General features: G+C 39.2%; 2 protein-coding genes across 2 annotated transcripts in view; both read right to left on the bottom strand.

Moving 5' to 3' along the window:
• Positions 1 to 1,347: 1,347 nt before the first annotated feature.
• On the bottom strand, positions 1,348 to 14,592 carry LOC107758159 (LIM domain-containing protein A-like). Its single transcript, XM_016575827.1, is given in 9 exon segments — positions 1,348 to 2,679; positions 3,078 to 3,185; positions 3,369 to 3,435; positions 7,738 to 7,899; positions 8,149 to 8,177; positions 8,632 to 11,484; positions 11,486 to 12,119; positions 13,828 to 14,067; positions 14,408 to 14,592. Coding segments are annotated over 8 exon segments (4,785 nt in total). The 5' UTR covers positions 13,953 to 14,067; positions 14,408 to 14,592; the 3' UTR covers positions 1,348 to 1,872.
• A 2,563-nt stretch (positions 14,593 to 17,155) lies between these two features.
• The window catches only part of cdca5 (cell division cycle associated 5), a 6,763-nt gene continuing 3,798 nt past the window's right edge, over positions 17,156 to 20,120 (bottom strand). The window contains exons 4-6 of the mRNA XM_016575829.1: positions 19,206 to 19,268; positions 18,629 to 19,135; positions 17,156 to 17,449 (exon numbers count right to left, since the gene is read on the bottom strand). Coding sequence (XP_016431315.1) covers positions 17,369 to 17,449; positions 18,629 to 19,135; positions 19,206 to 19,268 — 651 coding nt within the window. The 3' untranslated portion in view covers positions 17,156 to 17,368. The remainder of the gene's footprint in view (positions 17,450 to 18,628; positions 19,136 to 19,205; positions 19,269 to 20,120) is intronic.

The following is a 20,120-nucleotide window of genomic DNA, read 5'->3' as shown; positions in this document are numbered from 1 at the left end:
GAAATCTCATATGTTGAACACATTTTTTACGAACGTCATCCCAAACCTTCCGTTGCAAATTCCAAAACATCATTTTAGAGCTAATAACAGAGGCTTGAGCCATTGATATGCAGGCTAATGCAGTTATTAATGCAGTCTAACGAGAGAGAGAGAGAGAGAGAGAGAGAGAGATTAAGTGCGTGTGAATACTTGCATCTGTGCGTCTCTCAGCAGCGTTCAGCAGCAGCGTCTACTAATAGCGAATCTTTAAGTTGAACTGCTTCAAGAACCTCACTACTGAGAGAAATATCATGTAGCTTTTCAGCTGCAAAACTTTTTTTACTGATAAATTCGCGGGGCAGCGCTGATGACAAGTTTCTGTTCGCGTCTCCGCGTGTGTGCGCGACTGTGTGTCTGTACTGTGTGTGCGTCTGTGAGAGGGAACGGGATAAAGAAAGCATGACTTCCGTACATAAAAAAGGTGGAAAACATGGAAATAGTTTGTCATTTTTACCCTATTGTTTGTTATATTTATTTGCTCAATGTCTTCTGGGGTTTTGGTTCTTTTACTGTTGTAGATATCCCATAGTATAACAAAAATATTATTTATCTCTTCATTGTGTTTGGGCCCCACCCCCCGGGCGAGCAAACATAGGCACGTGCCTAGAATGCCTATGCATAAATCCGGCCCTGCCTTTAACTATAGCTTTTATAGTTATAAGTTAACAATAGTTTTACATATTCATACTTCTTCATGATGCTGCCATGTTTGTCATACACAAATAAAGCTAATATAGAAATAAAGAGTAAAATATAGATGTAAGAGTATTAGAAGAATTACAAATACATTAGCACATGTACTCAAACAAAGCATTATATTTAATAAATAGGAATAAATATCTAAGGAGCAGTTTTGTTTTTGTTTTGTTTTGTTTTTTGTAGCTTTTGTTCATTATTTGATGCAGTATTTTGTCTTTATATACCAAACCAAAAAACTACCTACTTCAACAACACAGGTAAAAGACAGGTAAAACAAGATGGACCAGATGCTGGAAGAGAACCTTAGAAATATCGGTTATTGTGATTCTAAACTAAACAGAACAATCTTCAATGAAACAGCATATGCAGTCAATTTTACTTCTCTAATGAGACATTTTTCCTATACTAAAAACTGCATATTCCGGGGAAAAGGTGGGGGCTTGATTTTATCCATTGGGAATTAATTAGAACGTAAACAGAGCGCAAGCAGTCCTAAATTGTGAGCATACAGCTGATCCTCATATTTATTGGAGCCTCTATTTGCTGGGAAGCGAGGCTGAAAGCCAAGTTAAACTATCTTGGCATATATAGTTAATGCTTCTTTTTTAAATCTCTTTTTTTCTTAATAAACATCAACCAGCATTAAATTGCTGCATTAACTATTAGTAAGATTTTATACTATTTTATATACAGTAGCCTAAAGCAATGCCTAAATAGCTATTTGGTTATTATTAGCCTTAGCATTATTAGCAAGTGATGCCAGCTGACAGTTGTTTTAGAGGTGAAGCAAGTTACATTTTGGTGAAAGATTACAATGACTAATTAATTAATGTTCCAGAACTCAAACATTAAAAATTAAAGTATTAATACTTTTTAAATTACGTCAAATTTAATAGCAGGTGGAAAGTTACAGCTTCACAAAATCTCAACTTAAAATCCCACTTTTTGCCATTTAATTAAAAATAAACACATTATGATTTTTCCTCACTATTTTCTTCCAATTTTTTCATGCACCAGTGATAAAATGTAAGTTGCCAAAGTGGCTAACCTGTACTTCACCACTAATATTTTCTACATAAGTACTATAATTATCAATATATAGTAAACATTCCTCATTCTAAAATGTCCCTTTAATCACAAGTGTGTACTCTCCCCACTAAAGTGGTTGAGCATTTTTTGAGCAGACTCCAGACCAACCATCCCATTTCTATCCTCTCCAGCACCATAGCTGTTCACTTCTCTCCAATTACATACCATCTCATCTGCGTACAACACTTATCTGGTGCCGGCTTGTGACTGGTAGAGGTCCATCATGGATTTATCGCTCCTCAGATGGCCGTGATGATCCTGCTGCTGCTCTTGCTGCTTCAGAAGCACAATGGAATGGATCTCTTCCAGGCTAGCAGAGAGCACGCGAATGGGAGAGCCCAGGTTACGTACCTCTATGATCTGATAGCTATCGAATACTGGACCATCAGGACTCTACTTGAAGCGAGCCAGGCTGGCATCCTCGATAGGAACCGGTAGGGTTTCAGGGTGAACGGTGAATTTGAGATGTGGTATCTGTAGGCCATGATGAGCTTGATAACATTTGCTTTCCTCGCCCCCAGATTCGCTCTCTGTATCTATGATTCCCTTCGAATACTGGTTCACCCCCTCCCAACCGCCTTGGCTCTGTTGCCATTGGAAATACGACGCATTTCCATGACTTCCCTGTGAACCTCTCGGGATGCAGTTTTGTGCCTCCTCTCCCATTTCTGACCAATCAGATTCCTCCTCCTCTGGGAGGGTTCCCAGCAATTGGTCATCGGCATGCATGGAGATTTTGTCATAATGATTACTGTCCATGAACTGAGCTGGAGGTGGTGCAACTGGAAGTGGAGTGATGGGATCATCAGACTTCAAATGTTTCACCAGGGCATCCTGTAGCATTGATGTCACCTATAGGTACAGGAATGTTTTTAAATTAAGCCAACTAATTCTCGTTAGAGACATATTTGAAATAAGCACGAATGAACTAAATATTGTATGTAAGAGTTTATGTAATACAAAAGATTTGAATAATAAGACCAAATGTTGTGAGGAACATTTCCAAAAGCAAAATATACAAATGTCAGTATGCTTTTTATTTCTAAAATAAATTTGCTATTAAAGGGAATGAAATCACAAAATTCCTCACTGTGAGTTTTTCTCACAATCTTTATTTATTTTTGTAAAATAGCCCCTTCAGTATCTTGACTGAGCTATGATATTTTTGAATGGAAATATTTAAATTAACTATGTACTATGAAGGGCGTCAAATATGAATATTACTAATTATAATGAAATCAAACTCTCACATTAATGGTCTCTAGACTTTGGATGGTTGTCTTTGCTGCAGACAGTTGTTCTGTGAGCTCTGAGATCCTCTCGTTCAGTCGCTCTCGCTCTCCATCCATATTTTGAGCCTAAATTGAAGTAGCAAAAAAGACAGGAAAGTGAATACAGTCAATAATAATTTGTTGGAATTTTAAAGTTTTTATGTAAACCAATGGCCTACTGATATAATGTAATTATTAATCCATTTAAATAAATGGGCTTAATTAGGCTGGAACAATTAAATAAGTCTGAAGGGTTAAATTGGGCTTTACCACACAATGCAGTTTTTTCTCCAGAAGGTGATTGGTTTGTTTTGTGCAGGAGTAGTTGTCCTGAAGTCTGATGAAATAGAAAGACATAGAAATCTATATAATATATTCACATGAATACTTTGAAAAAACTACAAATTTCATGTTCTAAACACAGACTGGGTAGCACTACATTAAGCATGGTTTAGAGCAGGGGTGTCAAACTCAGTTCCTGGAGGGCTGCAGCCCTGCAGCGTTTAGTTCCAACCCTGCTCAAACACACATACCATGTAGTTTTCAAATAACGGTGCGTTCCAAACGTGATATATCGCCCTCCGAAGGGCACTTCGGAGTGAAAACAATCATGGCCGCCATATTAAAGGGTCGTTCCAAACCGAAGTGCTAAAAACTGGCCACTTCAAAGGGCCCTTCGGAATGAAGGATTTTGAAGGCTACAACTGATGGACACTTCGGGCTCCCATGATCCTTTGCGCAGATTCTTTGCATGATGACGGTGCCTCCGTGTGGGCACGTGATGATGACGCAGAAGGGCACTTCAAGAAACAGTTGTTTGGTCCCCCAACCCTTTGAAGCTCTCACTCCGGAGGGAAAACTGTTCCTGTAGCTCAGTGGTAGAGCATTGTGTTAGCAGTGCAAAAGGTTGTGGGTTTGATTCCCAGGGAACACACATACTGGTAAAACATATATAGCCTGAATGCACTGTAAGTCGCTTTGGATAAAAGCTTCTGCTAAATGCATAAATTATTAAACACTTTGAAGGGATTAGGGCATAGGGATGAGCCTTTCCGAATGGAACGCAGGGTTCGTCTGAAGGACCTGATTATCTGGATCAGGTGTGTTTAATTAGGGTTGGAGCTAAACTCTGCAGGGCTGCGGCCCTCTAGGAATTTAGTTTGAGTTTGACACCCCTGGTTTAAAGCAAATCAATGATTGGTTGGTCCAGGTTTTATTTTAAATAATGACAAATATACAATTTGTCTTTGACTAAAAACAGAAATAACATTACAATCACCCTTTTGAAAAGTGCAAGCTTACCTCATGGTTAAACAGAGATTCAAAGCATAAATAGCTCACTCACCCTTGTAAAAAAATAAGTACACTTTAGCCAAATTTTGAAAAGATGATTTATTATGAAAATAATATACTTTAAAAGAATAAACTTAAGTGCAAACTGAATATGGTGTTTTAACTGATTCAATGAATTGGAATTATATGAAAATATATTAACATTTACATTTTTATTAAATGCAATTAGCTGAACTTTAGAGTGTTTTCTGAACCACTTAAGTACATCTTTATATGTGATTTAATAATTAATAGCTCATCATGTATAAATTATCATACCAAATAACACCACAGTTAAAATTATAATCAAGTTCTTTACATGATGTTACATGTCTAGTATGTTCTGTTTTTATTGGTTTTAGTTCTGCTCCCTGTGACCTAGTTTTCCTGAGTTGTCTTTATTCATCATTATATCCACCTGTCTTGTTAATTAACTCATCAGTTCCTTTGTTTGCTTTGTGTACTTAAACCCTTAGTTCTGCCTTTATCTCTGTCTGTTCTTGTTGATTATTTTGTATGTACATTATCTACTGGTTTATTATTATAGACTATTTCTTCGTATTATAGTCTATTTCTTCGTATTATAGTCTTATTCATATCGTGTGAGTGTTTTATACTACCAAACATTACAGAAGAACGGACCCTTTACTGATCAGCATGGACTCACTTGCTGTACTACTGCTATGCTTGGAACAGGAGCAGAAAAGCCTCGAGGCCCACACCTGTGGATTCCTCTATCTGGCGAGCCTAACAACCTTTCCCAATTGCTCTTTGTGCTCATTCTACCTGGCCAGTATGAACAAGCAAACAAAGGCTCAACTGCCCGGTGTGGGTCCTTTGGAATTTTTCACCAAATTTGTTGAGTGGGTGCTGGTGTGCAACGGATCCCCGTACAATGTCTGCCCCACTGAAGAAGAACTCACCAGCACCGCTCCGACTCCAGCGCCACCAGAGACCAGCCATCAACCAGCGAGCGAACCGACAGGGATTCTTTTAGAGCCCATCGCAGCCCGTGGAGACCGGCCTACTGTGATGGACGAGCCTGAACCAAGGAAGAGGTATGAGGGAGCCATCGCCCCGGAGCCCGTTCCACAGCATGAGTCTGACCAGGTGCGTGAGCCGGCAACTCCGTGGATCGCCGAGGGAGTGTTTGTGGAGCTCGAGGACTGGGAGGAAAGCCCTGCCCACTTGCTGTGTGTGAATCTGATATGGCTTCTGGTGGATATTTTGAGGAATTTAAGGACACATTTTTAGGAGGATGTTATTGACTGCAATTCTCCTGAGTTTCCGCTGGTTCCGTCCAGCTCTCCTGCGTCTCCTGAGCTTCCTGTGTCTCCCAAGTTCCCACCGAGCCTCCCTATCCCACCTCCTCAATCAGCCAGTTCTTCAGCTCCACTTCCGCTGCTGTCCTTCAGCCCCTCTGCAGCTCGCATTGACATGGAGGACCTGCCCAGTGTCTTCAGGCCATCAACTCCACCCATTACAGAGGATCCCCTGGTTCCAACTCTAGCCTCCATGCCCATTGCTCCACCACGGCCTGTCGACACTTCGGCTCCACCTTAGCCCTTCTCTTGGCTCAACCGAAAACCATCGGCCATATGGCTTCTCTGGGCTCCCTCATCCCTCCGGCTCCACCTTGGTTAGCCATCGACCTGCCTGCACCTTCGGCTCCGTCTGCCTCCACCTTCACCCTCGGGTCCACCGGTTCAGCCACTGTCCTCTGGTTCCACCTCGGTTTCCAGGACCATCAGTGTCGCGTGGGCTTATCAGCTCCACCTGGGTCTCCATAATTCGTGGCTGCATCTCCATCGGTAGTCCCCAGGGTGTCATCTCCTATCAAGTCATTTCCACCATGTCTCCTCTCACCTTTTACTTCACCCTGGGGCCTCATCCTGGCTGGCCTCTGGATTACCATCCTGTTCTTGGCTCCTCACTGGCTCCTCCCACCATCCATTTCCCCCATGGACTGTATCTTCTGTCCTGGACTCTTTGGCTGCATTCCAGTCAATTTTTTTAAAAATGCCCTTCACTCACAAACTTCCCTCCATCTCATTTACTCGGATGTACTTCATTGATTATGTTGCATGAGTGCCCACTTCTGGTGGAACCCTTGGAATGGGCTGAATTGGAACGTCCTAATCCCTTGATCACTTAGCATCCGCTATGGAGTTGGATTATTGTCTACATTTTTCCCCTTATGAATTTGTTTGATGCAGCATTCTATATATGTGTGTGTGTGTATATGTGTATATATATATATATATATATATATATATATATATAGGTATGCTTGGGATGTTATAAATGTGTATATAAAAAAAATCATTTATATATTATAGTTGAGGGGTGGGGATGCAAATGCATGTCTAAATGTGAGTGGAACGCAGCCTTTTTCTTTTGCTCTGCGCCCTCCTCCTGAGCCCCTGCCCTCCCTCCTCAGTTGGACATTCCTTTTAGTTCTGCTCCCTGTGACCAAGTTTTCCTGAGTTGTCTTTATTCACCATTATATTCACCTGTGTCTTGTTAATTAACTCCTCAGTTCCTTTGTTTGCTTTGTGTACGTAAACCCTTAGTTCTCCCTTTGTCGTTCTCTTTGATTATTTGGTATGTGTCTACTGGTTTATTATTAAAGTCTATATCCTGTTATTCTTGTTTGTGTGAGTGTTTTATACTACCAAACTTTACACATGTGCTTTAGGCAACACATCAAAATTCTTCTTTAAAGAACAACAAAAGATTATTCAAGCATAATGATTTGAATGTACTTTAAAGTAAAACTTTTAAATTGACATTACAAAGTGCACCTTTTAAAAGTGTACGTAAGTTTATGACGCATGAAATTGTCCGTCTTTAAGTACACTACAAATGCACATTAAGCTCACTACTTTTTTTGAGTGAAGTATGGATTAGCTCAGATGAAAAAGTGAAATCTTCAGTGCTGTTTCTCTTGTTAGAGCAAATCTTATATAAAACCATCAAAAGCTAAAGCAACAGATTTGTTGTTAAATGTCTTAAATTATTCTTTGTTATAAAATTCAGCATGGTCGAGACCCCTCATATATCCTCTTTATATATCTATTCAACATTAAAATATATGGTCTACTAAATTAGTTAATGTAGTGTATGTATATAGTGCATGCTGAAGCATGTGCATTGCCCACAGAACCAAAAACCCTGACTGTTTTTAAACAAGGATGAAGTTTTAGCTCAAATTATGCTAAAAACAGTATTTTTGAGCAGGCCTAATAGAATAGAATACAAGAGAATAGAATGTGATAGCACGGTACAGTTTAGTCTTATGTCTCACCTTGTGAACCACTCCATTAAGCTGCTAAGCTCTACGCGAGTTCTTTGTAACTCAGATTCAAGGAGCTGGTGTCCGGTTTTGAACTCAGCTCCCATACATTCCATTCGCATAGTGGTCTGCAGCAAGCTGTGTTAGAGAGCCTCATTCTGCTCCTGTAACATCCTGGATGGAATAAACATACAGACAGTCCATCAAGCATGCCTCCAAGAAAACACAAACTGCAAGATACAGAACGCTATTATGAGCTATGACATGCCAAGAAGGGATCATTTGTATCTGAGTGCGTCTTAAAGCAAATTGTTTCTCTACCACCCAGACTAAGCTGAAAAGTCATGTCCAGAACCAAAGGTAAGGCAATTAGTACTTTAGCAGGCAGCATGCAAAAAAGAATGCAAAGAAACAAAAACTCACATTAACCGCTCCAATTCTGAATCCTTTTCCTGTGTAAACATGAAAGCAGAGTCAAACGTGGAAAACCACAACAGCAAATAATCATCAGTATATATAAATATATACCAAAGCAATAAGCCCCAAGAAGCCGTGGTTTACAGTGAACTTATAACAAACAGCTAATGGTCGTTGTTGCCTAAAACCCCCTTAGCTGTTATAAAACTGTTATTCCATATACGTAGCAAGGTTGTACAAAATAAAACAAAGCAAATCAAATGTAATGATTTTAATAAAAACATTCCTCCGCCAAACAATGTAGTTCCTCAGAAATGGTTGTGGTTGCAACAATGTAGTTGCAAAGTAACACACAGAAACAAAGAGGTGTATGTTTGTAGAGCAATTTACAACAGCTTCGAACGCAGCTCAACCAATCCGAATCAAGGACTGGAACTATCCATTTTATAAATTTTCATTCTACTTCAACACTATGGAAAAAATTCTCACCTTTGGGAATGAGGATGACTCTTGGTAGCTCACTGTGGATTGATCGTCCTGGATAGTGGAGCTAGCAGATGAATCTGACTTGTTAGAATGTGGAGAAGTAGACCGTTGGCCAATTGGTGAGTGGCGAAGATGGCTTGGGTGATCATCCTCTTTGAAGTGGGAATGATAATGGTTTGATTCAGAATGAAATTGGTGATGTCCCATATGGGAATGTTGATTCTGCGATTCTGGATGGTCATGGTGATGATAGTGATCTTGGGAATGATGATGGTGGGATTCTGGTTGGGAATGATGATGAAATTCTGAATGCTCATGATGTTGAGGATGATTAGTCTCTGGATTGGAATGGTGATGGGCATTTGAATGGGAATAATTGTGGGATTCTTGAGACTTGTGGTGACGGTAATGATCGGATTCAACAGGGGGGTTATCGTGACTTCCTGAGTGGAAATGGTTAGGATGAGGTTCTGGAGAATTGTGATCACTTTGGTGGTGGAATTCCAAATTGGAAAGGTGTCCTTTAGAATGTGATGTGCTGTGATTTTGGGACTCTGAATATGAATTGGGATTATATTCATAATGATGGGGTGAATTAGATTGTACAGGACTTTTTGGATGACTGTCAGACAAGTGATGTTGATGAGGATTATGGTGAGTGTCAGTGTGAGAAGAATGATAATGGTGTTCAGGTGTAGAGGATGCATCATGTGAATGAGAGTATTGGTGAGTTTCAGAGTGTAAATCATCATGGAAATTATGGTGCTCTGGTTCTGAAACTGAAGTGTGATGGTGATGATCAGGGTTTGATGAGTGATTAGGATGGGAATGATGCTGGTGAGACTTGGGATGAGAGGACTCATAGTCAGAATGATGGTGTTGAGATTTCACACACAACTGATGGTGTGTTTCTGAGTCAGTAGAAAGATAAGATATACTACTATGGTGTTCTCCATGGTGGTGGAGAGGAGAAGGGGGCGAATAGTGATGAGATTTTGGATGGGAATTGTGGTGGGAAGTTTCTGAATGGGTGGAATGATGATGTGAAGATGAAGTGTGGTGACTTCCATGGTGGGGATGTGGTGGTGAAGGTGAATGATGATGGTGGTGTGATTCTGCGTGAGAAGGATAGCGGTGCGCTTCTGGATGATGGTGAGTTTCTGATTTAGAAGAATGTATTGGACTGTGGTAAGATTCATGACGGTAATGTGATGGAGAAGGGGAACGATGGTGGGAATCTGAATGAAGAGAGTTATGGTGTGGTGATGGGCTACGATTAGTTTCATGGTGGTGATGTGATGGTGAATGATGGTGATGAGATTCTGAATGGACATGATGGTGTTGAGATTCTAGTTGGGCATGATGGTTATGGGATTCTGAATGGACATGATGGTGAATGGATTCTGGTTGGGCATGATGGTGATGAGATTCTGGATGAGCATGATGGTGATGAGATTCTGGATGGGCATGATGGTGATGAGATTCTGGATGGGAATGATGGTGATGAGATTCTGGAAGGTCATGATGGTGATGTGATTCTGGATGGTCATGATGGTGATGAGATTCTGAATGGGAATGATGGTGTTGAGATTCTGGATGGGCGTGATGGTGATGAGATTCTGGATGAGCGTGATGGTGATGAGATTCTGGATGGGCGTGATGGTGATGTGATTCTGGATCGGCGTGATGGTGATGAGATTCTGGATGGGAATGATGGTGATGAGATTCTGGAAGGTCATGATGGTGATGTGATTCTGGATGGTCATGATGGTGATGAGATTCTGAATGGGAATGATGGTGTTGAGATTCTGGATGGGCGTGATGGTGATGAGATTCTGGATGAGCGTGATGGTGATGAGATTCTGGATGGGCGTGATGGTGATGTGATTCTGGATCGGCGTGATGGTGATGAGATTCTGGATGGGAATGATGGTGATGAGATTCTGGATGGGCATGGTGGTGTTGGGAATCTCGATGGGCATGATGGTGATGTGATTCTGGATGGGCATGATGGTGATGAGATTCTGAATGGGCATGATGGTGATGAGATTCTGGATGGGCATGATGATGGTGGTTTTCTGTTTCTGGAGAACAAGGACATGAAGGCGAGCTATGATTATCTTCGTTGTAATGGTGGTGTGATGGAGACGATTTGTGGTGTGAAGTTCGATGATTCAGTGAATTGAAATTTTCTTTGGGGGCAGTTTGGTGCTTTTTCTGACTTGTGTGGCCATGTTCAGTCCCAGATGAAAGACCTTTTGAAGAAGAACTAGTATAGCTTATATCACTTTTTCCACTGTCACGTCGATGCCTGGGAACAGCCTGGTGCTGTTGTTGATAGATGAGGTCCCTTTCAGGATAAGAATGTTTGTTCGAGCAGGAGGTCTTGCTTGAATGTGAGTGCCGATTGGAATGGGAGCGCTTACTTGAGTGAGAGTGCTTACTTGAGTGAGAATGCTTACTAGAGTGCGAGTATTTGCTGACATGGGAGTGAGCAGTTGATGTTATGGAGCTAGCACTACTTCCAGCCCAGCTTCTGGTCATTTTTGACTTCTTTTCTTTTTTATGTTCAGGCTTAGGAGACAATGCCTTTGGAGATGTTGAAGTTTGACCAGGGCTCAAGGGCCTGTGAACATCTGTTACCCCAAGTGATGTAAGTCTTGATGGGCTAAGTACCTGCCTTGTGATTTCATTCAGAAAGGCAGAAAACTTCATCTTCTCCTTCACAAAGTTCTTATGAGCCTCTTGTTTCCTTTTCTCCAGCCCTTTCTCATCCAAGTCTCCAACACAAGCATGATCTGTTTGCCTTGACAAAACCTCCATAGACTTGGTCTTTCTTATGTTTGCAGCCCCTTTTCGCACAATTATATTGTTGCCCCTTATTGCCCTTTTCATTCTTTTGCTGAGAATTTGTTGCAGTCTTCTTGGCAGTCCCTGCACTTTTTTCTTTGACAGTCAGGTTCTTTTCCATGCTTGTGGACTTCTTCAGTTGGCCATCAGCATCCAATAAAGGCATTGTATCTACATCATCCTCATCATCCTCAAAGGCTCTCCGTCCTCTGCTGATATCCATACATGATTGTGAGTGCTTTGGATGTTGAATAGCTCGCTTGGACTCAGTAGGCAAAGGGGCATTTTCCAGACTGGATTCGGAAGACCACGAAGAACATGAACCAGAGGAAGAGGAAGAAGAAAAGCTAGAATTGGAGAAATATGATTTGGAGGAAGAAGATGAAGAGGAATTGGAGGAAGAGGAATCAGAAGAAGAGGAATCAGAACTGGATGAGCTTGATGAAGACTTTGACAAAGAACTAGAGGAAGACCCAGAAGAGTTTGAGGAAGTGACTGAAGCTTTAGAGTGAGTTTTCTTTTTCGGTTTGTGATGTTTATCCTGATGTTGTGGATAATGATGATGATGGCTATCAGTTTGGGGGTGATGATGGTTATAATGCTCATGACTGTGATGACGACCACTGCTGGCATCTGAAGCACTATAGATAAAAGAAAAGAAAAAATAATCAGTGGATCTTACTAAGGTACTAATTATTAGTTACTACTACTATTACTTATTAAAACCCCATTACTTATGTATAAATTCATTCCACACTCATTTGTGCTGTAGATGTAATGGAGGCCAGCTAGTAAGAGTAAACCTCACTCCTCTGATTTCAAAAGGGGCACTAGCAACTGACACTAGAGGCTGCAGTCTTTTGCGTCTTTGTTGGCGTGCCCACCTCCCATGCCGGAAACTCCAGTTGGAATCCCATGGTCAAATAGAACCGTAGGGGTTGCGTTGGTGGCGTGACCTGGATGGAGGTGAGGTTTAAGGGGGTGAGTGTAAAAGAGGCCAGCTAGTAAGAGCTGTGCAGGTAAACTTCACTCCCCTGATCTCAAGAGGCACAGTAACGACTAACGCTAGAGCTTGTGGTCTTTACCAACCTTGTTAGTGTGCCCACCTCCCATGCTGGATACACCAGCTTAAATGCTGTTTGGTGTGTGGCGAGTAGAACCAGAGGGGTTACATAGACATGAATGATACCTAAAACCATGTGCTTTCTTTTGATTTGGGCTAGTCAACAACCACTCAGGAGACCCTAGCAACAACCTAGCAAAGCCCTAGAAACCACCCTGAATACCTTAGCAACTGTTTAGCAACAGCACACATTTTCTTAAAGCTGCAGTCTGTAAGTTTTGCCTCTTTGTCGCCATGATCGAAACCTGCAGTTGCAGTTATTTGTGGAATTATCATCTTTGCGTGGGTTGTGCATCAGTACGGCTCCTCAGCGCAGCTGTATCTAATGTTTTAAGGTGTATGTGATGGCTGTCAGTCAACTCATCAGTGTGGACATTCACTGTACTTCGGAATTACAGATACTACGTCTTGGAAGTATGTCCAAAATAAGAAGTTTCGCTGGAAAATATCATCTGAAAAGTAAGTAACATGTCTGCCAGTTTTGTTCTGACCAACTGAAAAAAGAAAAAAAAAGTTTTCCAATAAATTGTGCTACCAATGGTGATTAAATCTAACAATCGCAAATTTAGCTCAGATCACGTCAAACAGTGCAAATTATTATTATTGTTATACTTTGTTCTCAAATTGTTAATGGTAACAACATCAGCATTGTGTGACTACATATTTAGTGTGTTTTAGTGTTATCTGTAGATTTCAATTTCTGTATAATCTAATACCTAATTGTCATCAAATGTCATCGAAAGAAATTGTTCTTTTAACCTAAAAAAGCAATTTAATCAATTTCCTAAAAACTCATTCTAAAATGACAAGTTTAATTATTCCAGCTGCTGTAAGAAGAGGCTACAAATGATCCGCCACCTGCCAGCATTCACACATCCAATATAGCCTACTAGCCGGGACTCCTTTATATATACAGACGTGACGAAAAATGACGAATAGCGGCAAACTTGGAAAACATTATTACAAGCTTACCATTATGAATTGTTGAAGGTAGGAGATCGTTTTGAACACTGATTGATCATGTACATGCTCAGTAATTGATCTTGGATAATTTTTAACCAAAGAAAGAACGGAATGCAGCTTTAAGAATGTACTGTTGTTTCTAATATTGCTAAGTTTTTGTGCTTCAAGATAACAACCATTTGTATATACATTGTGAATGTTTATATTTATATATACATTTTAAAAATGCTTTCTTTTCTTACAAATATATATATTTTTATTACCTTTTATCCTCATTTTCCTCTGGAAGGTGTGCACCACGATGGTGATGTTGGTGACGATGAGACGAGTGGCGATGCTGGTGATGATGATGGTGTTGACTATGGTGATGTATCTGATGATGAGCCATTGTCTATATTCTTGCTTCTCCTCAGAAAGAGAATTTAATTGAATTAAATTGTTCTTGCTTTGTACAACTGCTTGTTTCCTGAGCAACAAATAATCCAAAAGTGTAATGGAAAGTACTGTGGGAATACATAATAGATATAGTAAAATTTGGTAGTGGTAATTTAAAATGTAAAAATATGTATTGCCAGTTACAAAGCAACAAACAAATTGTGCACGTGGTAAAGCATGGAATATCTGACTGAATTACTGACATTTTATAAATTGGCATTTAGATTTTAGATCTAAACAAATGGGTTTATATAATATACAGTATACTTGATCTAAGAAATATAAACAGGAATTAAAAGAAAATACTTACAGGTGTCAGACAAAATTGTAAAACATACCTCATATTTTTTAAATTAACATAAAATAGAAACCGTTACAAGTTAGCTATGTGATATTGCAATATCTTACCGCAAAATGTTCAAAAGAGAGAAAAGAATCCAGACCTCCTCAAAGGATTAAAGAAAAATAAATATTTTGTAATATCAATTTAAAAGCACAATTTCAATTCTTAATTTCAAACAAATGCAACTTTGAGCAAACAAATGTTGCTTTCTTGAAGGGTTCAAGAGAGATGAGAGCTCTGGCATTTTCACAACTTTTCTATCCATGTCTATCCGTCCCTTTTATCTGACATGGCTGATTTTCCAACAGTCATCAGCACAGTGCGAGCACCAGATGTCAATAATTCCTATCTCATTGTCTGAAGTGCCCATGGCAAATTTGCGCAGCAATGACAATAACATCAATTCACAGCTAAAATAACGTTTGAAGGGGAGATTATTTTCCATGGTAGGCACTAGTGGCTGCCTCTTTTAATTTTGGGGGCCATCAGATAAAATAAGCTGCATGCATAATGTTTTTCAATTATGCTTTTAGGTCTTTAGAAATCATATATAAGTATAAATAAATTTTTCACCAAGTGAGTCTCATCTTTTAATTTGACCTTGTACATATTTTTTGCCGTTTTAATAAAACACTGATAAATTAGTAACTTGACATATACATATTGCACTATGGTTCACGGTTTCCTTTGCTTCAGGCCTGGGCTTGTATCTGTCATCACTATTGATGCATATGTTAATGCAACAGGGCTGATGATTCAGTCTGAGAATGGAATCATTGAGAATCAATTTGAATTTACAACATTAATCATAATACACGTTCACAGGCACATGTTTGCCCTCACCATCCATGCCACCATTTAACTATGTGAGCCATCCTAATTACAGCACTGATGCCATAGATGAAAAAAAAAACTATGAAACTGTAAGGGCATCTCCAGGGTTTGTGGGTAGGTATGTATTTGTTCATTCCATTCCATGCTAGAAACCATCAATGATCAATTATGTAACACTGGTCAGGCACCCAACCATAATCAATGTCAACCTGGAATGAAATTTAACCTTCAGAAAAAGAACAAATAGACACAGACCCAAATCACAGCTGAGTCCTAAATGAAAAGCCATACAAGGATGATAATTTCCTATCAACTTCCTCATATTATATAATACCAGAATTCACACAAGGACATTACAGTATGTGAATTCATTGCCAACGTGTCTTCAGGAACTATTCACCCCTCATTGATTATTTTTGTACTTCTGTGCTGTAGTGCCATATTGGATTTTTCTGTCCCAGTGTAATTCTCTGTCATTTTAAAATGAAATATACAAATATAAAGAAACTGATAAGTATTCACCCCATCATTGTTTAACAACCTAGGCTAGGTGAAGTTTGCAGGCAAGATAACTGACACAAATGCCTACCTAAACAAGATACACGTGTGCAAGTGAATCACGTTTAGTTGCTTGATTACAAGAAATCTTTGGTCTCACAATTATAAAATCAGACCAGGTGAAGATATGACTCCTAACTTAATCTGACTGAGCTACAGGCATCACAAAAGAGAGACATGACTAACCAACCAGACAACAAGAGGAGGAAGTCCTCATTTGACCTTTTATATGCAGATTTATGTTTATGGTAGCCTCATCAACTTGCACCTATTATAAAATTAATGCCAAATGATAATATTCAAAGTTATTTTGAAGATCTTTCAGAGTTGCAGAACACAGGATTTTTTATTTTATTGGTACTATATAGTGACCTTTAAATTGGAGAAAGAGAAACTGGGGGAGTGACTTTTTTTTGCGTCAGACATGTCACTTTGCTCAGATCTGATTGGTACAATTTCAGTTTGAGATCTCTAACCCCATAACCTGCCACATAAACCCATTCACATACACACAAAGACATTTATACATATACTCAGATTCACCCACTTCAACCAACAAAAAGGATCAAACAGGTTTTTTTGAGACTTCATATCATCTTACCTTTTTTCCCCACATTCTTACTGCATTGTTCATTCTTATAGTATGTGTTTTTTTCAAAATCTTAAACACTAGTTCAACTATAGTGCTCAAGCTCTACTTATGTATGGTTAATATATGTGGATTTTTTTTTTTCTTCAGTCCTGTTGTCCATTATAGTGGACATGAAAATAATGTAATAAAAACTGAAATTTACCTGGCTAGCCAGCTAATCCGGCTTCATGGTACAGGCCCCACATCAGTCTCTCACAGACTCCTTAGCATGCACTGATCCACTACAGATTGTGTTGACATGCTGATCACACTGCATACCACAAAACAAATGTTCTGGAACCATGTTGGAACAGAGTAAACAATAGATGCACATATGAATACTATGATGATCAAGTGCTCACTCTAGTGGTGAAATCACAACATGCAGCAATGATTGCTCAACGCACTGATTTCTGTTAGTATTCGGTTCCCATAAAAAAAAATATTTTAAAACATTTAAAATATCTATAGCTCAATTAATCAATAATTTAAAAAGACCAAAATACATTTTTTAAACGTGTAATTTAGCCAGACAGGATTTATTAATATAGGTAATATGAAAAGAGTATTACATATTATACCAGTGATCATCCCTTCTGCCGACATTTTATCATAGGAAAAAATACTTGAAACTTTTAACAACAGGATGCACACTTTCAACTTTGACAGGCTACTACTCCAAAACACTATTTAATAAAAGAACAAAAGTTTTTAACAAAACTGATTCATCAAATATGAAAAAAAAACAAACACTGAAATAACCAAAGAAAGACCAACATGTTTTTCAACATTGTCATTTAGAGATTTACTGATGATTGTGACATTGTGAAAAATGATCAGAACAACAAAACAGCTTGATCTCTTAAAACATGCTTTTAGTTAAGATTTTGCAAGCAGGAAGAAACAGAGGGCAGTAAGCATAATGAACAATAATAAAAGTAATAAGTTGAAAAGTCTGACGTGTCCTGAAAATGTCCTGAACGTGTGGGGCACTTTAGAAATTTCATTCAACAACCAGTTCAAAACTTTCGGCTTCCTCAAACTCAGCATTCATCTTTGCTGCAAGATTGTCCAACTCTGACATCTGAAAGAGCAGGAGAAAAATTAAAACCAATCTAAGTAAATAAACAAGAAGCATTTAATGAGGCAACCCTGTTTGAAATTCATTTATGCAATTCCACTTGAAGTAGAAATTACGGTACACTATTAAAGATTCTTTATACGTGCTTTCAACATCCATGGAATCTGTCCATTACACAAAAGCTTTTTTATAGTGAAAAAGGTTCTTTAGATTATTAAAACATTCTTCACACTAAGAAACAAAATTCATTCTTTTAAGAACTGTTCACTGAAAGGTTCTTTGGGGAACCAAAATGGTTCTTTATGGCATCACTGCAAAAACTCCCTTTTGGAACTGTTTTTTTTTTTTTTTTTTACAATTTCTAAAAAATATATATATATTTTCAATAATTACATTTTGCTGAACATTTACTCACCCTCGGCCCATCCAACATGTAGATAAGATTTGGAGGAATTTTGCATTATATCACAATGGATCCTCTGCAGTGAATGGGTGCCATCAGAATTAGAACTCAAAGCTGATAGAAACATCACCATAATCCACAAGCAATTTACACCACTCCAGTCCATCAATTAACATCTCGTGAAGTGAAAATCTGCATGTTTGAAATAAATAAATCCAGTGTTCAGGCATTTTCTCTATAAACCACTACTTCTGAGTCTATAGTTCATAATAACACTTTCTCTGGTGTTGTCCTCTCACATCAAAATCTGCCAACATGTTTGTTTAGAACTGCTCTGGACCATTTTTGCTTGACAGAAGTACATGATCTATGCATATTTGCATTCTCCTGATTCAGACAAGATGACTTTTTCACTGGAGAAATGAATATCACTGATAGAGGACTCGTTTTTTTGGTCAGAAGTAACAGTTTGAAGTTAAAAACGTCTTCTAGATGGATCGGTTTCTTACAAACACAAAGCTTCTCACTTCACAAGACATTAATTGATGGACTGGAGTTTTGTGGATTACTTGTGGATTATTGTGATGTTTTTATCAGCTGTTTGGTGGCACCCATTCACTGCAGAGGATCCATTGGTGAGCAAGTGATGTAATGATACATTTCTCCAAATCTGTTCTGATGAAGAAACATTCATCTACATCTTGGATGGCTTGAGACTGAGTGCATTGTTAGCAAATTTCCATTTTACACACTCTTCTTCTTCCCCGACTCACTCTCACCTTTATCTGTTGTACGCGTTTCCGCCTGGTTGTCTTCTTCCCCAGACACACACCCGGGATGTTTGGATCAATTTCTGGTGGGTTTGACGTGCTGTCTTCAGCAGCGGAGATGTTGAAAGAACCCAGTGAGATGGACATAGAGCCCAGAGGAGCTACTCTAGATCCCTCAGTTTTGCGCATCACCTCTGGAGTCTGAAGCCTCTCAAAACCAAACAGGGTCTCTCGGTTGTTGGGAGAAGTGGAAGGTGCATGATGGGATTTGGGGATTTCAAAGGACTTCTCCCCCATACTCAAGCGACTGTAAGAGCGTCGCACTTTTTGGGACCAAACAGGGTCCTGCTCCGATTCTTTGGGCTGAGAAGATGGAGATGAAGTAGGCAGGATGGGCGAGAGGACAGCTGCCTTGGGCACTGTTGCCACAGCTGGGGACGATGTCAAGACTCTGGACAGCTTTGTCGGCACTTCAGATAATCTTTCCACATTCTCCTTGTTACTGTCAGACAGGGCCTAAAGGACAACATTGTGTATTTTTGGTAGAGTCCAAAAAAAAAAACTGGGTAGAGTTTGTTAGAAATACCTGAGTTTTTCTGGGTGCAATTTTCCTAAAAGTGATTGACCGTTTCACAGCCACAGGTGTAGCCTTAAATGTGAGAGACATAATAATATTACACATCTATTATAAAAACATATATTAATATACAGTGCTGCTTGAAAGTTTGTAAACCCTTTAGAATTGTCTATATTTCTGCATAAATATGACCCAAAACAATTAGATTTTCACACAAATCCTGAAAGCAGACAAAGAGAAACCAATCAAACAAAGGAGACAAAAATATATACTTTGTACTTAGAAAAATTATCCGGTGTTAAAGGGGTCATATGATGTTGCTAAAAAGAACATTATTTCATGTATTTGGTGTAATGCAAAGTGTTTATGCGGCATTATTTTCCACAATGTACATTATTGTTTCTCCTCTATGCCCCGCCTTTCTGAAACGCGTCAATTTTTACAAAGCTCATCAGTACAAAATTTCAATTGGATTAAGGTCCAGAATTTGACTCAGTCATTCAAAAACATTAACGTCGTTCTTCTTTAACCATTCTTTGGTTGAACGACTTGTGTGCTTGGAGTCGTAGTCTTGCTGCATTTTGGTGGAGTCCAAACTCTTTAGAGATGGCTTTGAAACCTTTTCTAGCAACACCAACTCTTTTTCTGAGGTCCTCAGTGATCTCATTTGTTAGGTTAAAACCGAAACCAAGCCATTCACACAGAACGCATATTCAACGCATTTTTTTAGACGGACACTGCATCACTTTCACTGCATCTCATGTTTTTAAAGGCAATCTGTGTGATGGGCGATTCGGCTCTTTGTATTAAGCAACGCATAAATACGTGATGCCGTTTTGTTCATAATTGTTGAAGCGATTTACGAAATTATTAGGGATGTAACGATTAACCGCGAGCCGGTTGAAAATCGATTCAAATATGTGA

Source organism: Sinocyclocheilus rhinocerous, unplaced genomic scaffold, assembly GCF_001515625.1.
Source record: "Sinocyclocheilus rhinocerous isolate Xijiao unplaced genomic scaffold, SAMN03320098_v1.1 scaffold774, whole genome shotgun sequence".
Taxonomy (NCBI): Eukaryota; Metazoa; Chordata; class Actinopteri; order Cypriniformes; family Cyprinidae; genus Sinocyclocheilus; species Sinocyclocheilus rhinocerous.
The sequence above is the reverse complement of the archived record's forward strand: the minus strand, read 5'-3'. Positions and strand labels throughout refer to the sequence as shown.